The following is a 25,180-nucleotide window of genomic DNA, read 5'->3' as shown; positions in this document are numbered from 1 at the left end:
TCAGTGTGTCATATGTTTTGTTGCAAACACAAAGGCAATAACGGTGAATGTTCTGACCTTCTACAGAACTCTGTTTACTCACAAGCTCATAAAAGCATAATAATAATAATAATAATAATAGATTGTATCTATCCATCAGTTTTCCAGAAAGTATTAAATAATACTGAGGAGATAAAATACAAATATGAAATATTGTGAAATGTGTGTAACCTAAAAACAGGACAATACAAGGAATTCAGTTAAATAAATTCAGTTAAATAAACTACTAAATACTGAGTTATTCACATTATATACATGCCTTACGCTAGGGAAAAATTATACTTATGTGAATGCATTTATAAAAGTATGGAACACTTTAAATTACTCTGAGCTGATTTTCTGGACACAGAATAAGTCCGATATTCAGTGGAAAGAGAATCTCAAACAACACTGTAATTTAATCAAAAGCCTTAAACCATGTCCAGAAAGTAGGCTTTGCATTGTCTAATATACAAATGTTCATATATGGAATCCCATATTTCAACAATATTTTCCACCACTAATCACATCAGCAAAGTAATGTACAGCAATATTAACAGGGGGAAATAAACTGAAACTACATCATAAATTTATTATTAGGTCTCATATTGGGAATGAAATGATTGGTCAAGCAGACAGACACAAATAAAACCAAAACAAACAAACGAAAAAACAACAGCAACAAGAAAAAAGCAGCTATGCTCGTTGTCTGATCCTGAGACTGTCTACACCAATGATATTTAACAATGACTTTGTGCTTATGTGTTAATTTTTTTTTTTCACTTTTAAAAATAAATTAAGGGCCAAATATGAAAAGAGCAAGGATATACAGACATATACAATAACACAATAAGCTATATGTTAGCTTTATTAGGCCAGGGACAATTATGAATTGTGCTTTAAATTGTTATCACTTAACTTTTCATTTATTTTTTTCAATATTTTGGTATCCATATATTACATAAATGTCCATGTTCAGTCTTTTATCTTTATATAACATTCTTATAATGGCGTACACTTCAGAGGACACTCACTTTCACAATGTAAAAAATTATTTTAAAAAAAGAACAGACAATAAATATTCACATTATGCAGCGCACATATTCTTGCCTTAAAGCGTAATTATTGGCAAAGCCAAGGTTTTCCGACTTGAGATGAACCACATTTCTTGCCGCTCCCTGGTAATATCTGCAAAAGGTATATAACAGGCACAGTGAGGGGGGGTAAAGAAAGCAGTATTCAATGGGAAAAATAAGTTTAAAAAGCACAACAATGAGCACAGAACATGTCTGTATATTTTGGCAACTCAAACAAACTGATTTTTATGAAAGGATGGTGAGTTGGAGGGAGGATTATGAGGGTTTGAGCCTAAATGGACCTGGTGTTACAGTAACAAACTCAACGACTTTTTGTTTTTTTTTGGTGATTAGACTGGCGTTATAAAATGGCAACGCTCTCTGGTGTCAAATTTGCCCATGTTAGAGGCTTAAGTAAGCTCCATTAGGAGTTTGAGGAGGGAGACCCGGAGCCCCAGCAGGCTACACCGAGTGACTTAGTGCCCTCCCCGGGCCGGCTAGCAGCGTTGCCGTGACAGTTACGCAACAGAAAGGAAGAAACAGAGGTGCTAAATGAAGTACTCTTTCTTTTCCTCTGCATGTGCGTAGTTCCCCTCCGCATTGATGATGGCCGTGTCTGCGTCAGGGGCGTCCTCCGCTCCTTTGGCCTCATTGGTTAAGTATGTCCCTGTCCACACAGTCCCACATAGGTCACAGACACGTAAGGAACAGCAGTGGACAATGTTCAAGCATTTTAGCACACTCTCTAGGCCACAGGAGAGGGCCACAGGAGAGAGATGAGGCGATACCTACCTTTATGCCTGGCCAGATAGCGGCCAAGGACGATGATGAAGCACAGTGTGATGAAGACCACCACAGCCACCACTCCTCCGATCAGTGCGTGATCAGGACCATGCTGAGTCAATGCATTTGGGTCTGGAGAACAAGACATAGTGGAGATTGGAGTGAAACAGAAAATAAAACCATTTCTTTTTACCTTAATTTCTACCACATCATATAATTTCAACACATTTCCTGTACTGGGAAAATAACAGATGTCATGTTTAATTATAATGAAAGTGCAGTTGTTGAATTTTTTTTCTTAATGTAAGTGCAGTGGTTGAAAATTTTCTCAATATAGGCTCCAGATCTACCACAACCCTGACCAGGATGAAGCACTTACTGAATGATTGAATGAATTAAGTTCTTAGGATCAAATAAATTTAAAAAGGGATGAGAGAATTCTGGAAAATAAACAAAAAATTTAATTCCATGTATTTTGCTAAATGTACATATACAAGTACTCCCTTCACTGAAATGATGAATTATATAAATGTTCAAATATAAATTCAAATACCTTTGATTAAAGAATTCATGACAGCATTTTATATGTTTTGCATGTCAGGACCCTCTGACAGGTTAAAACACAATGCTCATTCTCCTGCACAATTTTCACTGCTTGTCTATTCAGCACACCACTGATTGCCCTTAGACTTCCATCCAGTACATCTGGAGTAAAGTTCAGGAAAATGTGTCAATCTTTTTCCCCCTCTTCTCTATCTTTTGAAAAAAAAAAGCCTTTCTAGGAAGTCTTCCTAAATTTACTGTGGTATCAATAGTGGTGGTGGTGTGAGTGGAACTGGCTTCATTAATTGTTTGACAGATTAAGGTTGTGAGTATGATTGGCTGATTTTTTAAGTCACTGCCCTACTTTAACATATTTTCATGAAGTAACTTTAATTGTTACTTTTTATTGTACAGATTTTCAGTTAACTGAAAGCAGAAGTGCAGTTTTAGATAATGAATGTTAATTTACAGCGCTTGTCCCTCCCCCCACCCCTTAGTACTGAAAGAGTCAGTTCACTGCCAGTGATATCATATACAGAAGGTACCAATGCACTACTACCATAGTTTATAGAGAAAAATGTGAGGAATTGGCAGACCTAGTTACTACTACTACTACTACTACTACTACTACTAATAATAATAATAATAATAATAATCTAACTAGGAAAATGGTCAGGGGTTGTGAACGTTTGTGGCTATTATCAGATTTGTTACATTCTTTTCTCTTTCTCTGAATCACACAGACTAACCTTGACACAATATGACATAAAAAATAATAATTTATTTTTTAAACAACTGAATAGTCTCTGCTGTATATATACAGTAGCACTATTTATATTATGAAAAATAATTCCATGCCATGTTAAGCATTGATGTTTAGGCAGTTTAAAATCCTGAAAAAGAAGCAAAAAATTAACATTCCCATGAGGTCATGCTGTTGACGTTGAGCATTCTCATGTGGCCGATCAGTGCTGATAGATTGTCCACCTTTTTTCTTTTCTTTTTTTTTTTTTTTTTTTTTTTTTAAAGTAGAAAGCATATTAAGAATGGCCACTGCCACCTGAAATAAAACAGACTTCCACTATAACACTCCTCTGCTCTGACTCAGCCCTTAAAGAAATATGACCAACTTTAAAAATGTCTGAGGTTGCTGAGGACTAATTTGTCTCTCGGGTTTAACTTTGAGCGAGCAGATGCGGGTGAACTCAGTCATCTCTGGAGCTGTGCTGAGTAATTGCCACCTGGAATAATGACTTTCCCTCCCTGCAGCGACCACTGCAGCAGTGATAGCCCTCTAGTGCACTTACTGCCTGTCGTGTTTGCCTTGACCCCTACCGTCTAAGGATGCTGTGAAGCGTCTGCTGGTTGATCTGGGTGTTGTAGGTGTTTGGCACCTTTGGCCCTGTCCACAACCGGAGCGTGCTGTTTCAGTGCTTATGTGAGCGTGTAAACTTTAACTATGTGTCTTTACTGCACTGCTACCATGCTCTCATTAGTTCATAATGATGAATGTGTCCTGCTGCTGCTGCACTTGGCAAAGTGACCCTGAGAGATGAGAGGAAAAATGAATTCTGCAGTGCCGTATTTAACACCCATATAAACCCATTTACTTCAATTAACATTTGGACTTAGTTTTAAAGATGCCATGGTGAACTGGACATCATGTTTGAGTAACTGCTGGTGATTTTGTGATGTTTTATAAAGATTTTACAAATAGACCCTGGGTTTCTTTTAAGATAATTCACTATTTATTTGTTTTATTTATTGTTTTAGAAGTATTTATTCAATCCACTTCTCCACCTCTCCCAGTTTGGTCATTTTGCCAGTTCCCACCCGCCAGCTAGATCTGGTGACAGCTTCCAACTGGGGAGGCAAACACTAACACAAGCTTCCAGAAGCCACCTACTGCATCTTTGTGAACTGCTGAACATAGAGAAGAGCACTACCAATTGATTTTTGTTAAAAAAAAATGTTGTTGACCAAAATCATTTCTTGTAGAAGAAGGTAATGGTCTGACACAAATATGATCCCGATCCTGGGTTATTAATGCTTTTTAGTTAGGTTTACTTTCAGGCTTTCTTTTGTCTTGCTTGTGTAAACATATTGTGCCTTTTAAATGTTTCAATTATCACTGATTATTGCTGTTAGACCAAAACATCAGGTGGCCCACAGTATAAAGCTGCATAGTGATATAAATACCTCAGATTCACTTCAGTTTTATGCACAAGAATAGGCTAAAACATGCACACTGTACTCTTTGCCTTTCCTCATATTCATTGGTGTAAAAGAAGTGGGCTGTTTCTGTGAAAAGCCAAATCAGACAAAGTATCTACTCTTTACACCTACACATGCATCTACCCTGGACAAGCTGTTATATCAGAATGTGTAATAGTACTGTGTTTTAAACAGGTCATCAATGATTTATGAGAAGTGAGAGCATGCTTAATGAAAATTCAGACAGTTAAGGTTGGTATTCAAAGGGTTACATGAAACCTCCACATCCTTAATAACTGACATACTGCATATCTAAATTATCAGCTGCCATAAAGACTGTTTTCAACTATTTTAAAGTCAAGTGATGTATTTATATTGACATAAGGTACAAACGGCCATAGCTGGGCTATGCCCTCGTAATATAAAAATGGGGCACATTTTTTGTCATCCACGTGGCTTAAACTGGAGTATTATTTACTTCTGTGGAACCAAGAACAACAGAAACCCCAATAGTCATAAGGAAATATACAGTGAATGATATGAAGTTGAGGCTGGGCTTGATTTCTTTATAGCTCAGAATGTAGATTTATGCAGGGTACCACTGACAAGTTTAGTCGAGTGATCCATGGATTTGGTGGGCTAATTTACTTAAGGCTGCTTTACTTACACATTCATACATCATTAGCAGAAATGCATGAAATACAATAGCATTCAAAGTATTCAAGTATTCAAAATGAGCAAGGCGGATAACTTTCTAACTTTATTTTAGAAAGCTTTTGAAAGCAAAGACTATAAAAACTACAATTACATGAAGAGACACCAGAACAAGAGGTTTAAAGTGGTTTGAATGAAAGACCCTCATGCTTTGGAAAAGATTCCATGCTGTAAGGCTCAACCATAATGGTTTCATAATAGTTACTGATAGGCAGTAGAAAATTTTAGCCCTCTGATTCAGTATCATGACCAGACTCCACTGATTATGACAATTTCTCAGTTAAAAGGTCATGTCAACAGACTAGCTCAGTGTACTTCTGGTACATAAGGGTACATCACATAATGGTAATAATGTGACAAACAAAACATCAAAACCAAACTCACTTTTATTTAAATTCATTTAAATGTATGTATGTTTTAACATAAACATTCACAACTACATTTTTGTCACATCACAAAATTGATGTCATTTAGTATAGGCATCAACTTGACATGAAAATGGACAGACCTAAAGGCTGATGTAGTAAGCCATCATAAATGTTTATGTAGTTTTATGTTAGTTGTTATAAAGGGCTTATGAAGGTTTCATGTAGTCCTGTGAATACTGGAATTAGATGAAGTGAAATTTGACTTTCTCTTATTGTCAACTGATGGAACTTGAAGTGAAATACTGCAATAATAATAAAGAGTTTGTCTGAATATTTACACACACACACACACACACACACACACACACACACACACACACACATATATATATATATATATATATATATATATATATATATATATATATATATATATATATATATATATATATATATATATAAAACCATGAATTAAAACCGGGAGTCTATTAAGGAAACCTTTACCAAATAATATATCAAAGAGAAATGTTTTGTTTCCATTTTGTTTCCATTCAGTAATTTCATTCGGATAAAACGATCTCCAAACACTCATATATAACATAGTCTCTGGGAAATAAGGTGTGGGTGTGATTAGATCCTAAAATCAAATTACTGTTTCTAATTATTTAAATAAATTATCTTCACAGGCTAGCAATCCCTACAAATCCAATAAGATTATTAGACCAGAATATACAAGAGTTTTTGCCATAATGTAAGACATAACATACAGAAACATGGTAGAAAGAAATGACTACAGGGAAACATCAATGGACCAGAACAAAATACATGTAACGCTGCACGTAGCAGAACAGAATCACTTTTTCAAGGGCAGTGCCATGCACACACTGATGATATGGAAACATGCTGCGACTCCTACATCATTTTTTTTTTTTTGCTTCACCAACATCATTTTATAGAGCTTGTTAGCTCTGTGGCTCCATTTCAGGCCATATTCCTGAGCTTAATATGCCATGTACAAGACCATTTCAGACTATTCCTGCAGGGAAAGTATAGAAGTAGTTGTTAAATACAAATATTTGTTTGCATGGACACAAAACCTAGATGCTATACATTCACTATTAAATCAATCAGGTCATGCTTCTGAGATATCTTTTCATACTAGCTTAAGCAGGTGTTAATATACAATATAATGGACTGATTGGCTGGCGGAGTTTGAGGGCCTCTCGTGGGAGTGATTGGAATGGAGCACCATGGCCTTTCGTTTATGTCACCCAAGTGCTCCCATGCAAGGCAATGACCCCAAGCTCATGCTATGAAGAAGGTTGAGTGGCCACGTCTCGCAATGACCATACACTGAACGAGGCGATAGTTACCTGAGGTACCTGGTAAGTTTTTGGCTGTTGCCATGGACGCAGACAGAGAAGGGCGACAAGGGAAGACGTGGGTGAGGAGATCAGGAAATCAACAGTGGTGACACACACACATATAAACACAAACTTAAGAATACTAATGAGGACAGTAGATATTTGCATGCTTTCAGAGATTTAGATAGCACATGGCAGGCAGGGAAAGTAAAGAAACTACAAGCACACTGAGGAACCCTGTACAGCACATTGCCATTGTATTGCTTACCTACATTGGTCATGTCAATATATGGCTATATTAGCTACATGCATACAAGCTTTAGGGTATGTCCCGTGAACAGCTTTTCCCATCTGAGCTGTGGATCTTCCCAGCTCCTTCAGAATGACCCATGGTCTCTTGGCTGCTTCTCTAATTAATCCCATCTTTACACAGTCACTGACTGATTATTAAAAATAAATGCAGGATACTCAAAGTTTATGACAGTTTTTAATTCCCAAGCCCTGACTGATCATTTTTCATAATTTTCTCCTTGACTTTTTTGATAGTTTCTTAGTCTTCATGATGTGGCTTGTTTAGGTATGTTTTTTAACAAACACGTGGTCTTCCAAGTGAACAGCTGGACTCCATTCAACTAATTATGTCTTTGGATGGCAAATTAATATAGGAGTTTCACAGCAACAAGGCTGAATACACACACAATCACACTTTATTCTTCAGTGTTATCCCAGTAACTGTTCTCCCATCTCAGTTGGGGGGGGGGGGGGGGGGGGGGGGGTTGTGCAAGGTATATCATCTTTAAGCATATAAGTAGCACTAGTGTACAGAACCAGAAGGACCGTTTTTTATTTATTTATTTATTTGTTGTTTTTTTTTTTTTAATCTCTTTTACCTTTTATCTTTTACATCTAAGACAGACTGACACCTGGAATTTTAGCTTTTATCTCAGTACAGCATCACTAAAAACCTTTTAGGCCAATTTGTATCCTCGAAAAAAGAGAAAGTATGGTGTTAAGGTGGAGGTGATGAAAAGTGGCAGCAGCCACAGAGACAATGCGAGAAAAAGGAAAGCTAGAGTGAGAGAGAAAAAAGAACACATATAGCTTAAGTGATTCAAACACAATATGCCTGTTCCAGACCCATTTGCCCTGCAGACTTTGTGTCTTCCCAACGTTATTAGTTTGAATCTCTGAGCAAGGCTCTACACCATCTTGCACACACTCCTAAACGTATAAGTTTACTGAAACAGTAATATTCGTTGCTTCTTTCCCAGTGAGGGATCTCTTAAATGCTTAGCTCCTCCATTTTTAATGAGGATGGATATAAGCAAGCTTCCCCTGGCTTGGATTTCAAACGAGGTCCATTCAGATCACTGTCTGTCGGGCGTAGTGCTCTTCCGGGATGTTCTCTCCATTCAGGTACTTAATTAGTTCCTTAAATATCTGGATCTTGTAAAAAAATTAAAACACCATAGTTTCACACTCTTTTGCCAATTTTTTTGTGTCAATGAACACGTTGGAGACATAACAGATTTCCTGATGTGCAACGTGTGTGTGTTTTTCAATAGAATACGATTTTATAGATGTTTACATGCCTCTCTGTGCAAATAAACACAATTCCTTTTAGGCTATCTCTACAGTCTAATTAAGTGAGGTTTGTAGAGCGACTGAGCGTATGTAGACTGAGGAAGTAAGGTGATAAATATTTTACTGCAGGAGGCAGTTGTTGCACTGTTTTTTCACCTAACCCTCCCTCCCAACCCCCACCCCACAGAGACAATAAATGCTAATGCTGACTTGGTAAAAAAAAACTGAAGAAGAGTAGCAGCAACATAAGCCTATAGATCCTGCTGAGGTTGAAATCACCTATGCCAATAAACCTAGGGACATACAACCTTCAGAACATAAAAATAAAAAATAAAACATTTTAATCCACTCTGTCCCTAAAGTTTTGTTCAGGTATTATCCCCAAAACATACACATACAGCAAGTGACTTCATTGATCTATGTTATAAACAAATAAATTAAACTGGGTGCAGAGGAACAGATATTTGGCACCTTTGTAAACAAGAAGAGTTGAGCTAATCTTATACTAATGTAAATCATTTCTAATACAATCTTGGTATTTCACTATTGGATATGATAAATCACACTGATAGGCAACCCCAGGCAGCTACATGAGCACACCTAACCCCTCTGCTTGCAATCTTTCGTGATTATTAAATTCCCTTTCCTCTGCTTTATCCAAAATCATTCCAAGGTTTTCTGTTGTGTAGGTAGGCTCACCTACACTGAATAGCCAGAATAAATTGTCACCACTGAGCTTGCTCGATAAATCCGACATGAGTCATACAGTAGTCCTATTTTATCATGTGAAGAGATTATAATTAAAACCAATTTCCACAGTTACGATCTCTAATATTTTTTTCCAGCAGACTTATTGATGCACTCAAAAGACACATTTTCAATTTAGCTAGTTATCTAGCTAGGCCATTAGTTTGTGGACACCTTTATGAACATCCCATTCCAGATGTGGTCACCTCTTTTCTGTTATTGTAGCCTCCACTCAGGCCCGGACTGGCCATCGTGAACACCAGGAGAATTCCCGGTGGCCTGATGACTGATTTGGCCCGCTGCCCTGCTGTTATATTTTATTTTTTAACATTTATTGATTTATTGATTTAATCATTATTATTTTATATTATTGTGTGTCCGATGTGCTCAAGTGATCCTTTCTGAATTCATCATTAAATAATAAATCGATAATGAACCATGAATCTGTTAGTTTTGACTTGAAACGCTACCATTCTCCTTAGCTCCGGCGAACGGTTTGGAACAGAGTCATCACTGCACAGCATGAGGATGGAGAGGAAACGGCCAGGTGGAACAGAGAGGGAAAAGGCAGACAAAAAGAAAATCCTCTAAAAAGAAGTGGCGAAATGTAGCAAAATTACTGACCTGTTCAGGGCTTCAAGAGCAGCTCAGTCTCATATGTAAATACTGTAGATTTGTGTTCGGTAACTTAGCTAATCAAGTATTAACCACAGTTTCAATACTAGCAAATGTTAGCACTATTACTATTACGTCACTCAAAATATGCGAAAGGACAGCATTATCTACTGTATAGTTATAATACTAAGTAATTTAGCAGACAAATACCCAACATACAGTACATTTAGGGAGCCCTTCATGTTGTTATTTTAAATGCTGAAATTACAAATACAGCTAGGACAAACAAAAGCAACAACAAAACACTTTTCCAAGCTATGAGTCATAAAAGGCAACTTCATTAGGATTTTTCGATATAGATATTGTCATGATGTAGTTAGTATTGTGCTAACAGATATTTAGGCAATTTAGAAAATAATGTCTGCCCATATGTGAAGTTGAACAAAAACCTTTTTTCTCCTATTTTTCACAGTAAGGTGGAGAGAGTGTGCAGTGGTCACAATTCAGGGTCAACTTGAGATGACAGGTACTGTAGTTGCGTCTTGGGGTCAGAAAATCTCCAAAACTACAATTCAAAGTCACTTACATCAGCGTAAATTGTTTGGAAGGGTTTCAAGAAAAAACCTCTACTCTCATCCAAAAACAAACTCAAGCATCTTCAGTTTGCCAGATACTACTGAAACTTCAAATGGGATCGGGTTCTATGGTCAAATGAAAATAAAATAGAGGGAATCGTCACTTCTGGGGAAAGTGGCCCAAAGTATCAATACAAATGGATATTGTTGCAGCTGGGGAAGCCACTGTGGCTCTTTTTTCCAGTATAAGAAGAAGAATCAGCCTTTATTTTTCACATATACACAGCCTTGCAAAGGGTCCAACAGAGGCAGCTTGGGAGTACTGGGGCTTGAACCCTCAACCTTCTGAACTGTACCCCAGAGCCTTCATTTTTAACTCTATGGTTATCTTGTGATCATAGGTGGATGCCTGATATTTGGAACGGAACCATGTGAGTCAGCTCTGGGAGGTAATTATACCAAATCATTTTGATGACAGACTGAGGCATTTCAGAAAGGTAAAAACAACATTTGAGATCCTGTGCAACCGACAGAAAAATGTATTGCCATTGCGCTGTATAAATCGGTCACATGCGCTGAATATCCAGTCACATCAGAAAATTATCCAATCACATGATTTGTTGAGGTAAATGATGCATGAGTTTTTTTTTTGATGCACATCAAGGAATTTATTCGGTAAATGTGTTTCCATCACAGTTTATGCATGTCTTCGTACTGAATTAAAAAAAAATTCGACCACAATTGAGCACATCATTTATCTATAAACTTTTTATATCATGTTAGTTACTTTTTGACCTGTAGGTGGCACTGGCATGAAATTTGTTTCATAGCCTCAGGTCATGGTCCTGCAGTGCCAACCATAAATCCATCTTCTACCGCTTCCTTCTTCAGGGTCACGGGGGAACCTGGAGCCTATCCCAGGGAACATCAGCACAGGGCGGGGTACACCCTGGCCAGGGTGCCAGTCCATTGCAGGGCACAATCATAAACACACTCACACACCCAGTGTACCCATTCATACACCACTTTAGACATGCCAATCAGCCTACCACGCATGTCTTTGGACTGTGGGAGGAAACCGGAGTACCTGGAGGAAACCCCCGCAGCACGGGGAGAACATGCAAACTCCACACACACGGCCCTGGCAGGAATCGAACCCTGGACCCTGGAGGTGTGAGGCGAAGGTGCTAATCACTAAGCACACAGTGGCTTAGTGGTTAGCATGTTCACCTCACACCTCCAGGGTTCGATTTCTGCCGGGGCTGTGTGTGTGGAGTTGTGTCATTGCACAAACTCATTGCTGAGATACAGCCTCACTTCCTGTTTGTTGGCTTCACTGTCAAATCCGTTGACCCATTACAGACAGACCATTTGGAACGTTCAAAACTCTGATAATTTTTGCAAGGGTTATTCTGAAGATGCCAAATTTGGTAATGATTGGACAAAATATGTAAGAGGAGTAGCGAAAAAACATCTTGGATTTTTGAGAAAATCCAAGATGGTGGAAAATCCAATTGGGCGGAAATTGACGTCATAGGCTATGTTGAACTCGTCTCAACCCAGGGAATCCAGTGATGCCTGGATGGTTCAAAAGTTATGAACATAAACATATTTCTGAATTAGGCCCAAATTTGACCTGTTGGTGACGCTAGAGGGTTGGCAGCACATTTGATCAAATTTGGTCAGAATGTTCCTTAGACGTCCCCAATTATTGTGCCAAATTTCACAACTCTTTACCAGACGGTTCTATGGGTAGCCATAGACATCCTAGCCAGAAGAAGAAGAAAAGGTCGAATAACAATAGGGTGCCTATGCAACTGTGGTGCTTGCTCCTCTAATGAAATATTGTTTTAATCACATTTCCATGATAACAGTGTTAAGATGTGCATCTAATTAAACATGCGGTGAACAGTATTGTTCCCCATGATGTTGGCAGCTATGTAAGAAGTAGAGCTTCCCCATGTCCTAAATATTAAAATAACCCCTGAGACTTACAGACAAAGATAAAATCTTTTTAAATGAAAACATAATGGATTTTGTGAGTATATTTATTTTGCATACTTTCATACAAAGGTATTTTTAAGTATGCATACTTACATTTTAGCATGCATATTTAAAATTCTAGTATGCAACTTGTTTTTCAAGTATGCATATACATTTTAAGTATCTATACTTGTGTACAACCTTTTTCAAATGCATACTTATTTAGCATACTTATTACTTCGTATTTACTCATATTTTAGTTATTTATATTTTCAAGTTTCTATGCTTAAAGACTTCTATGTATTAGAAGTTCAGATAAACATTGCTTAGTTAATTAATCCTAAATTATCCTTAATTAAACTTTAGCTAGCCCCTGCTGCAGTGGTGAGTTGGCATAATGGGTAGTGTTTTGCTTCACGTTCTAAGGGTTGCTGGTTCAATGCTGATCTATGGGTCCTTTAGTAGTTTGTCCATCATCAGGGTAATAATTAAGAAGTTCCAGTCAACTGGAAATGTTATGAATCAACCTGGAATTGGAAATGTCTATATTGTCTCAATGCACTGTGAAGAGGATGGTTTGAGTGGCCAAAAAATCTCCAAGGATCACAGCTGGAGAATTGCAGAAGTTACTGTAGGGGTAAAATAAGATAAATTAAATATGCTTTTATATATTTAAATGAAATATAGTATGGTTAAACCTCAAGTATTTAAGTATTTTTAAAATAAAGTAAAAAAAAAAAAAAAAGAAAGAAAAACAATAAAAACACATTGCCCTAATGTGATGCTTTAAATTTAACTAAAAGAAATTTAGATTCTGTGCTCACAATTTACAGTGAGGTTAAAAAGTTGTCATTTTCCAACAATGTGGAGACAGTTCTGCTCATAGCAGTAGACCTGGTAAAGAAGTGACAGGTACATGAAAAATGGCAGGAAAAAAAGAGTCTTTTGTTTACCTCTCTACTGCATTTAATGTACTTTCTTGAGTGAAAAGTAGAGAGTTACTGGCAGCTTTGCACGTCTGGTGTTTGTTAAATGCTTGGCATACCCATGTAAGCTGATATAAATTAGGACTGCTTCACTACCTCTAGGTTGATGTTTATGTTTTTATATAATGGCCATACTGTGTGTAATAAATTGAATTTAGGAAAGAAAATAATAGGGTTATCAGTGGTTTAAAAATTAGTTGTGGGTGTTTGGGATGGCCTGTATGAGTGTGAGACTCCTGACCTGAAATTATGTCCAAGTCCAGCCATGTCTCCACTCTTCTGGAAATATTTTCCACTGGGGATTTGTGTTCATTTAGCCACAAGAGCATTAGTGACGTCCTTAGACGCAGTCAGTGTTCCAATTCATCCCAGAGGTGTTCAGTGGGGTTGAGGTCAGGGCTCTGTGCAAGAGTTCTTCCACTCAAACCTGGCAAACCATGTCTTCCTGGAGCTCACTTTGTGCACAGGGGCACTGACATGCTGGAACATGTTTGGGCCTTTTAATTCCAGTGAAGGGAATTTGTAATATTACTGCATCCAAAGACATCCTATGACACCATATGGGTGTTATAGTGAGGTGTCCACATACTTTTGTCCACATAGTTTATCTAGTTAGCTGTGTAACAGTGTATATTACACTTGCTAATCTGTAATTAGTTATCTAGCTAGCTGTGTAATAGTGTACATTAAATTTGCTAATATGTAATGAGTTATATAGCTAGGTTTATTATAATGTATATTACATTTGCTAATCTGTAATTGCTTATCTAGCTAGCTGTGTAGCAGTGTATATTACACTTGCTAATCTGTAATTATTTATCTAGCTATCTAACAGTGTAGATTAAATTTGCTAGTCCATATTTTCTATCATCCAGCTGTGGAAAAGTGTAGATTAAGTTTGCTAATCTATAACTAGTTACCTAGCTAGCTATGCAGCATTATACATTAAATTTGATAATCTGATCCTCAATTAAGGGTTGAGTGAAACATGAATGGCCAGAGAAAAGGGCTATTAACTGTTTATTTTTAAAATGATTTAAGAAGGTGCTAGTGTAAACTGTAGCTAGTGTAGCCTTGTGCTCTGCTTTATATTATTATTATTATTATTATTATTATTATTATTATTATTATTATTATTATTATTATAAACAGATTTTTTTTGTCATTCAGCTTTACAGCATCATGTATCATTAATGTCACAACTCACAAACAAGAAATACTGAAAAACTAAAGTCTAATCACCCAGTTGATGTTAGTAAAATTAGCACTTTATGACTTAAAAAGCTACACCAGTGTTGAAACCACCACACATAACGTTCCTCATTTATCAGTTCATCAGAACATTTAGTTTTGTGTAAATGTTTTCATGGACTAAACTGAACAAAACATTCCCAACAGATTAAAAAAAACTTTCTTCTAATGCTGTTAAACTTTCTTCACACTCAAGTACATATTTTGATAAATGCCAAACATCCATAAATTATATATTTATTCATATAAATATTTATAAGTATGATAAATATAAGTATTTATAGCAAAGCTAATTTACTTTTAGTGACGCCAAAAAAATTAAAAATAAAAGGCAAAGCTCACAAAGAGCTGAAAATGACAAAATGATGACTAAATGGTAAAAAAGCACCTTTGAGTGCAGTGTGTGCTAAAACGTCCAGTAATACAGCTCAGCCATTGAAGCGCATCAGCTACACATTGTATTTGTATTTTGGATTTGGATTTGGATTGCTGTGTCACAAAATTTTCACTACATCTGTGTGTGAAAATAACATAAATAAATTATTTAAACTTATGATTTGATGCCTATTACAGTATATGATTCTTAGATTATTATATGATTTGACGCCTGTTAGCTAAATGCTACAATTTTAATAAGTCTCTTTATAAGTAAATTTACACATACTCAGGGGCATAAGAAATAAGGCCCAATGTTGTCACTCGATAAAAAGATATGGCTCATCCACTTCCTAAATCTCAATTTAACCCCAGTGTTGTACATCAGACAATAACAAAATTCATATTTCTATAATATAGTGCAGCTTGTATTATGTATGATGGATTAAGACTATATTCATCAGGTTTTTTAATCCTGAGAGGATGGATGAAAAACAAAGAGATAGCAATCAATAGCAAGAATCTAATTTCCGAGAGTTACCATACTGGTCATTTGGGAGTAGGTAAAGTGGAAAAAAAAAAACCCTATCCAGATGACACATCTTACCATATTGCATATGTTGAGTGTTCAAGGTCCAATTTCTGTGCTCTCATTACAAAAGGTTATTGGTATTTTACACTGTCCAGGGAGTAGTTTCCAAATGGAAGCCCTGTCATAAATATCGGCTTTGGGAAGCTAATGGTGCACACTTTGGGCTTAGATTGAGTCAGGCTTCAGTTGAACGCTGGCATCTAATTTTCAAGCCATCAGGTGCCTGTCCCTCTTACGTCATGTTCCTCCTTACAAAGATAGTCTCCTTCTTTAAAATATTCATACAGCTGAACGCTATATCTTTCAGCTGGACTGTTTATCAAAATGTTTCTCTACATGGTGACCTGGAATTTTATTAGTCTCTTCCCTATTTTCTCAGATTAAGATAGCGGTTTATAGTTAAAAGATAATAAGAAACAGATTTGTATTATAAATTTAATCAAGATTTCAGTGATTGCAAAAATATCCACATAATGTTGCCATTATTTTTGTCCATCTTTATACGGTATCCTATAATGTCCACCACTTTACACGGCTAGATCATGATGTGCACCACTGGTAGGCACATAAAAATGCTGAAATTAAATGGAGATGAATAGTGCCTGGGTGACTTCAGATGACATTTATTGCCTCTTAGCAGTCATGCCATTAGCAAATTAGCTTCATCCAAAGGCTGGACGACTCAGAGTGTATGTGTGTGTGTGTGTGTGTGTGAGAGAGAGAGAGAGAGAGAGAGAGAGAGAGAGAGAATGATAAATGTCTCCCTGGCCCACAGCAAGACATTCAGATGAATTAGAAGCAAAAGTAACGAGTAATATAAATGAGCCAACCCCCCCGCTTTCTTTCCTTCTTTCTTTGTGCCTGATGAGCAGAGAATAAATGCAGCAGGATGTGCTGGATTGTGGAGGTTAGACAAAGTCAGGGGTGAATCATTTTAACTTTTACAGATCACTGAGATGTGAGTACATTGTGCTGCTCTCCATTAGTGAAAATAACCTTTGACTATGACTTTTGCTGGATTTAGCTTTTTTTTTCTGTCTGTACCCTTCCCTTTAGCTATATTACTCCACACACTTTACTTCTAGCAGGGTTCATTTATTTCTAAAATGGATATATTTATTGTGTAGAAAATTAAGAAATTCAACAATATGATTGAACAATAAAATTCATCATTTAGAAGCACTGCGCAAGGAGGAAATTTTCAATTAAATTGAAACCCTTCATCATTTGTGACACCTTTAGAATTTTACTGAATATATGTGCCTTTTAAATGCCTTAGGTTTTAGTTAAATTACTTATTTGATTTATTGGTCACACTACAAGATGTAGCCTAATATCAAGGGAATTTTTTAGAAGCAGTAAAAACATGGCAGATTCACCAGCTATTTCTTGCTATAATCCAGCTCGATATGTTCCATTTGTTCAAAAAACAATGACTGAGAGAAAATCGCACCTCACCGAGAATGGCCTATGCCACAAATAATTACCTCACAGAGAATAATGGCCTTTGGGTAAAAGATGGAATGGATAATGCTGTAAACATGTTAAATCCTGTGCACAGACCAATCACAAATAATATTTACACCTTTGCACGAGTGCCCATATTGCACTCCAATATACGATTGACCCAGACTGGTCTGTGGCTGCTGATTATACACTAAATCTATGTCCACAGCTAATATTCTGTACCTATGTTCCAGTTTTCTCTTGACAAATGTGTATGTGTTTGTAGCCAAGCCTTAATTATACGTTCTCACACAGCACCGTCTGCATCTGAAGATCAACTGATATCTCAGCCTCAACATTAAATACTGCCTCTGACAGCACTTTTCCCTCTTTCCTTATAACACAACACTAAACTGGGTCAAAATGAGTTATGAGTTATGCGTGGATGAGGGTGTGTGTGTACATCTTTTGTGTGTGCAGTGGTCGATTGAAAGTATGTAAGACAGAACCAACATAAAAAGCAGAATGCTGAAATGGCACAGATGAGAAAAAAAAGTATGCAAACACAAAGATACAGAAAAGAATCCATCCATCTGTTTTTCACAATACAGTAAGCAACCATTAGCGATTTTAAACAATAACTCACCATATACAAACAGTGCATATTCATCACTGTTGGTCCCAAGATGGTTCCTTGCCTCACACCGGTATGTGCCATTGTCTGTTTTGTTGAGGTTTGTGATGATTAGTTCTCTGCCTTCCACAATCATTCGCTCGACGTCAGGAAGTACCCCACCATCTTTTGTCCATAACACTCGATCAGGTCTACAGCAATGAGTATTAGTATGAGTATTTAGCTACAATTTCATCATGAGAAAGAAATTGATAACTCTTAATAGAAAATATTCTTAAATGTGATGTGGGAAAATCTTTTCATACATCTCATGTTATTACAATTTTATATTATATTTTAGAAATAAAAATATAACTAAGGGATCAGGAGCACCAGAATATATATTTAGTGACCACTTTAATAGGAACACCTCTAGACCTGCTGTTTTGCGATTTTCCAATCAGCTAATCATGTAGCAGAAGCACAATGCATAAAATCTTCAGTTGCAGGTTAAGTGCTTCAGTTAAGGGTTACATCAAACATCAAAATTAGGGGGAACATGTCGTCTCAGTGACTCTGACCTTGGTATGTTTGTTGGTGACAGATGGTTGAAGATTGGAAAAGCGTCATTTGGTCTTTTTCCAATCTTCAAGTGTCCAGTTTGAGTGAATCTGTGCCCATTGTAGCCTCAGATTCCTGTTCTTGGCTAACAGGACTGGAACCCGATGTGGTCTTCTGCTGTTATAGCCCATCCAACTCAAGGTTCGTCATGTTGTTCATTCTAAAGAGTGTTTATGTGAGTTACTGTATCCTTCCTACAGTACTAACTCAAATAAGTCTCGTCATTTCCTCTAACTTTTCCAATCAACAAGGTGTTTCTGATGTTTGACGTGAACATTAACTGAAGCTCTTGCTTTGTATCTACTTGATTGCATGCATTGTATTGCTGCAACATGATTGGCTGATTGGATTAGATCTGCATGAATGAGGAGTTGTATATGTGTTTCTAATAAAAGTGGTTGGTGAGTTTATGAACATATTATTTACAATATTATACCACAATGTTGTTTAATTCTTAAGTGTGATTGGTCAGAAGGTACTGATACATATTCTATAACAGCAGCTCTCACAAAAGTGCTGGTTTATATTAATGCACTGGTTTTAATCTGTTATTGTTTCTATTGTAAAAAGGACTTGTATGGCAGACACTACACATAAAAAAACAACTATATAGTTGTTTATATGGTTAAATATTCTGTGAGAAGCTGTTCATTAAGCATTTTTGGAAGGAGTGTCAGTGAAATCAGTTTCACTGAAATCAGTGTAATGCTTTTAATGTAATGGCTTGTACAATTTTATTTTTCATTTAATTATCTTGAATTTTAATGTGCAGTTCTCCTTGACTTGGACTTTTAGAATGCTTTATTTGTTTAAGACCTGCACACGTTTGATATTTATAGCTACAGTTACTGTTTTGCCCTTTATTATCATTTTGTGGGTGAGAATCTTCTAAAGGTCAGGCCTGTGGCTAGGAAAGGTCACAGAATTCACCTTACTTTGTAAACTACAGCATCTCTGTAATTATTTAAGATTTAACTACTAAGTATAGCTCTCCTAAATATCAAGGGTTTATGATTTATTATAACTTTTTTTCATGATGTGGAGATAAGGTCCTCACTGTTGTCTGGAAATGAACAGCTTCTTCACTAGTGAATGACTTACAGGGGGTTGCCTTTAGATGTACACTCCAGTTTGAAATACTGTCCTTCCTGTGGCACGATTAAAGAGGGAACGATCTCTACTTGAGGTGCATCTGTGGTGGAGAAAACAGTTGAATTGGCAAAAGAGAATTGGGGCTATTAGGCAAATGTGGGCCTAATATTTTTTATTCATTCCTTTAATTTTCCATGGAATATTCCCGCTGAGACTGAAATGTTATTCACTGTAGAGAATGAAAAAACAAAATATATATCAAATTTAAAACAAATTTGCAGTACAAATGCATGTAAATATAGAAGATAAGATAATGTTGGTATTACATAAAGCTGTTTTCCATGATCTTAAAGACATTGATGATGTAAAAGTTTATCCTTGAAATTCTTGTTATATAGATTCTTGTTATATTTTTGTTATAAGATCAAGGTCCTGCCATGGCCATCCCAGTCCCCTGACTTGAAACCCATAGAAAATCTGTGGGGTAAACTGAAGAGGAGAGTCCACCAGCGTGGACCTCGACATTTGAAGGATCTGGAGAGATTCTGTATGGAGGAATGGTCTCAGATCCCTTGCCATGTATTCTCCAACCTCATCAGACATTATAGGATTAGACTCAGAGCTGTTATCTTGGCAAAGGGAGGTAGCACAAAGTATTGACTAAAAGGGTGCCAATAATTGTTGACACTTACTTAACAAACATATTTTGCTTTTGGATAAGCGTGTGATTTTTTTTTGTTTGCAATCGTTTGATATCCAAGTGAGCAGAGTATTTTTTGTATTTTTTTAAACAAAAGATAAAAAGATGTATATATATACATATATATAGATAGATATATATATATCAAAACAAAATATAAAAAACAAAATATTTTCCACCTAAAACAACACACCACATATGTAATAGGATATAAAATACAACATTAAATTATTTTCTTTCTTTATTTATTTATAAACAAATAAATAAATAAAAGCTAAAAACACAATTAAACTGTTTCATGCAACATATTTCCCCCTGCAAATTTACATCTGGTATAATTTTATACTCACTTACTTCTTATATAAACCTCAGTAATGTTTCTGCAACATATTAAATTATGGCACTGTTAAAACTTGTTGGTAAAAGAAGAAATCTGGCTGCTTAGCTGAAAGCATTTCTCATATAGAAGTTTAATATCAGGCTTCAGGAAGTTGGGAGGCTTACAGATCATCTCTACACCGAGATGTTACTCACAGTAGACCTCTAGCACCTCTGTGACTTGGTGAGGAGTGGAGTTCAGGGCAATGTGCTCCACGCTGCAGGTGTATGCAGCTCCATCATCTTTCTGGGCCACTTTGAGGTGTATGGTGCTCCTCACTGTGAAAGACCTGCCTGTGGCGTTCACCTCCTTCACACCTAAAACAACACACCAATGAGAGCACATCAGAATTCTGCCCGGGTTTATAGCGCTCTTTCTTTAGTCCATATTTTACAGACCCACCTATTCTCTTATTCTGTTAGTCAACAGAACAACTTGCAAGACTACAAACCAACTGGGTCTTTGTCTAAACCATTTCAACACTCCAGTGAGACATTTCTGGAAGTGTATTACAAAAATCAATGAAAACAAAAAAAAAGTGTATGTAGAAAAAAAAAAAAGAAAGAGCGTAAAGCACCACTGACCAAGGGTCCAAAAAAAGGACACAGATACAGAACCACTGTCCAGGATTTACACCAGAGACATTCCTATCCACTAACCATGAAAGCCATGGCTCAGCAAAATCATGAACGGCTGAGTGCAAACAGTCCCCTGGAGGATCTTCTCCAAACAGTTCACTGCACAGTACTTGGACTTGCACCCCCCGCTCTGTCTTTCTATCCCTCTCATGCACACACACAGACACACACACGCACACACACAAATCTCCCCTGTCCTGGAAATTGTCATCCAAATCTCGTCTTTGCCATCTAAACAAAATATTGATCTTTTTTTTTTCTCCACACTCTTGACATCTTCCGCATCTAGATAAGCATTGGTAAACAAGAGGCAGCCAAGTTTAGCTCTGAGTGGGCAGCTTGCCGCATGGTGCCTACATGTATTGATTCACCGTCTATCTATAGGGTTTGAAATTGGTTTCTTCAGTTAAATCGCCAGCAATTTGTCAAAAGAAATTTGTCAATATTTCTTAAAGAGACAGCTTGACATTTTGGAAATTAATCATTTTAATCTACGTAACCACAGAGTTATAGAATTCACGATGCATGGTGCACTACCCGACCCAGACATAATGAGTGAACAGTGAGCTCAACAAGAATATGGCTAAATACCTGCAATATCATTTATACACTTTTATACTCATTCAATTCATTTTACTGTATGTTCATTTGCAGTTCAGTTCAGTGATTATATGTATTGGTAGTTTAAAAGTAAACAGAAATCAAGATGTAGATTTAGATCCCTAATGAACAAATCAGAGGTGATCGTGGCAAGAAAAAACTCACTGAGATGACATGAGGAAGAAACCTTGAAAGAAACCAGACCCAAAAGGGAACTGTTGGGTGATGCCAGATAGTTGGTTAATCATTACAGTAGACTGTAGAGAAAAGGCAACCAGTGCTAAATGTGTTGAAAGGATACAGAATGTTTGTTATGATCATATTGCTAGTAGGAGTTCTGGGATGAGCATAAGACAGTCTTTTTTATTTTCACTTTTTAAGTCCACAGTATCCAGGTGAGATTACCCATTAAGGTAATTGAGTCTTTAAGGCTTTTTTCGAGTGTGTAAAAAAACATATGCACAATTTCTCTTTGAACTAAAGCATGGAAGAATGTGGCCAAGTATTCATAATGTGTATTTTCCCTATTTTTCTGCATCATATATTCACATAACTAAAACTCAATTCAGAATTAAAGATTTATATAAATGTGTGCTATTTATACTTGGTAGCTGTAAGTCCATATCTCAAAAAGACTCAAACTGAATCTCGAGGTTAATAATGTAAGTGTGAATTAAATGCTTTTCACACACTCTGATTAAATGCTGTCAGTATCAGAGGAGCAAACATGCATAATTTCGAATATAAACCCAACTTTAATCAGCAATAACGAGTCAACAATAAATCATTTCAGAAACATTCTGACTATTTTAAGAGAAGGCAACATATTTTCACTAAATGTACTCAGTAATCAGACATTGTAAATGGCATAACTGATGGAAACAGGCCTCTCCTAATTAATACCTGCCCTTTGTTTGTACTAATTTAAAAGTTTAATTCCTGAAGTCACTTTCAGTCACAGTAACTTGCATTGTTGGTGAAAAATTAATGCTTGTGCATGAACACCACCCTACATTTTGTATCTAAAAGTAGAAACACTCAAATTTATTCTTCATCATATATGCTGCTCAGGCTTTGATGTTGGTGCTACAGAGCAGATTTGGTCATCTACACTAGATCTGATCACAGACAGAGATTCCTTTGAACACATAAAACTTGACATAGCTCAAACTCAATTCAGAATGAAAACTATTAACAGACAATCCTTGAATTAAATCTCTGATCTTGTTTAAAGACACAATAAATCAGCTCGTGTATAAGAGAACGTATTGGTACAGTGTATATCGGTATATTCAAAAAATCTAACGAGTATATTCTGCTAAAATGAAGAAGAGAAAGTCATGAGGCTGATGATGAGGGGCAGAAGGTTGTGTTAATTCACAGCACCAACATTACTGTAGCAAACTGTTAAAATCTCTTAATCAACAAATATTTCTCATAACTGATATTTACACATACATATTTAACAAATGTGTATTGTTCAAGTTTGTGTATGTGAATATTTATCAATTTTAAGCTATGTTGTTTATTCTATGTACACTGAACAACTGTGGAACTGTCTGAAACACAAGCTGCAATTTTGCACCCCACCTCCAGAACAGACTTCACACTTTCTATTTGAGGATCATTTTCTTTTAGGTCCTCCAAAATGTCTTTCATTACAATATCACCACCCACTGTTATCAGTTACACCAGATGACAGATAAAAAAAATGTGTGGTCATTTGCTAGAGAGAGAGAGAGAGAGAGAGAGAGAGAGAGAGATAGTGCGAGAGAGTGACTTATTCTACTGAGCTGTTTTAATTACATACAGGCATAATACCTTGCAGGAGTGTCTTGTATAATGAGCAAGGCAAAACTGGCACAACTAAAATTAGTATACAGGAAATGCTTATTTAATTGTATACTTCTCCCACTGGGACCCATCTTTAGATATCCTAAGAGTTTCTAAAATTGCTTACACATACTGCAGTGCAAGTTTGACCAAAGTACAGAGCATATCCTCTTCTCTACACCGGATTTGATCACAGATTCTTTTGAAAACTAGTGAGTGACATAGAGGCGGGATGTGATGCTGTGGCGCAGCATAGTGCTGGCATTTTACTGCATGCTACGTGAACACCATTTCTGAGTCAGGAGCGCTTATCTCAGTCTCAGGCCATCAGTTACTCATGCTCCATCAACCATTCGCCTGCTTAAACCCTTAGTGAAATGCCTAGACCATATTTCCCCATCTCCGCAGGGTGGATGCGCCCATTCAAGTGAAAATAATTCCTATCCAGTGCCTTCAACTTTAGTGTAATGCACTAAAACTCTGTTGTAATTTGACTCATAAACGCACATAAATGGCTCAAAACTTTACCTTTAACATATGGTAGGTGGTTTTAAAATTTCAGAGTTAATCTAAGTAAAACACCGGTGCAGTGCTGGACTCAATTATGCAATGTTACGCATTTCCGAGTTTCTAACAGTCAATATCATTGTCCTCATTAGAACCGAAAAGATAAAACAAGCTCCTTGGATATGGCCCTGATTTAATAAGACCCCAAATAACAAGTACTAATTTGCATTTGTGCACGCAGTTAGTGGGTGTGCTGGAGGTGATTTACAAAGAATAATTGTATGAAGGAAGTTACATCTAAAGTAGGAGGAGGAACCAACATATAAATTAAGATTTTTTTTAATGCTATTTGTATTTGTTAACTGCAGCAAGTCCAGATCTCAGAGATTCTAGTGGAAAATAAACCAAAACTCAAATATAATGTGATGAAAGCCGGTGAGATCTGTTGAAAACTGTTCAAAACATGATCAGAATATTGTAGGCATGATTGTGCATTTTGTTAATAATGTAAATGAATTCCTTTTCACAGGCACTGTTTAAATGCTATTGACATCAGAGTAGTAAAAGTGAAGCATAGTACTGCATATGTAATATAACACCAGCTTTGCTATAGCTGTAATAAGTCATCGTTCTGAAAAATATTTGGACATTTTTAAGACATTCAGGCATAATTTCACTAAATTTACTCAGTGGTTAGACATAGTAAATGGCATAATTTTGTCTTTAACCAGTTTCTGCAAATTATATACCTGCCCTTTGGTTGTAATAATTTGCAATTTCGGTTCCCAAAGTGACTTCCAGGCTTAGTAAATTGCATTGTGAGTGCTAAATTAATTGTGTTGTATAAAGACCACCCTACATTTTGTACCTTAATGCAGAAAAGCCCCAAATTGTATATTCATTAAGGCAAATGTGCTAAACAATTATTTTGCTGATGTGAAAGGTGCTGTCCTCTGTAATCCT

The 25,180-nt window shown here is 36.5% G+C and overlaps 1 protein-coding gene across 6 annotated transcripts in view; it reads right to left on the bottom strand.

The window, feature by feature from the left end:
* Nucleotides 1-855: 855 nt before the first annotated feature.
* cadm2b (cell adhesion molecule 2b) overlaps nt 856-25,180 on the bottom strand; it is a 181,854-nt gene continuing 157,529 nt past the window's right edge. Inside the window, exons 6-12 of one of the 6 annotated variants that reach the window (XM_017490324.3) lie at nt 20,795-20,956; nt 19,570-19,660; nt 17,881-18,059; nt 7,090-7,113; nt 1,887-2,009; nt 1,656-1,761; nt 856-1,206 (exon numbers count right to left, since the gene is read on the bottom strand). In XM_017490324.3, coding sequence (XP_017345813.1) covers nt 1,101-1,206; nt 1,656-1,761; nt 1,887-2,009; nt 7,090-7,113; nt 17,881-18,059; nt 19,570-19,660; nt 20,795-20,956 — 791 coding nt within the window. In that variant the 3' untranslated portion in view covers nt 856-1,100. Of the gene's footprint in view, nt 1,762-1,886; nt 2,010-7,089; nt 7,114-17,880; nt 18,060-19,569; nt 19,661-20,794; nt 20,957-25,180 lie in introns of all 6 variants that reach the window. The other 5 variants (XM_017490326.3, XM_017490325.3, XM_053687470.1 and 2 more) reach the window with 5 other exon arrangements.

The sequence above is a fragment of the Ictalurus punctatus genome, chromosome 17, assembly GCF_001660625.3.
Source record: "Ictalurus punctatus breed USDA103 chromosome 17, Coco_2.0, whole genome shotgun sequence".
Taxonomy (NCBI): Eukaryota; Metazoa; Chordata; class Actinopteri; order Siluriformes; family Ictaluridae; genus Ictalurus; species Ictalurus punctatus.
The sequence above is the reverse complement of the archived record's forward strand: the minus strand, read 5'-3'. Positions and strand labels throughout refer to the sequence as shown.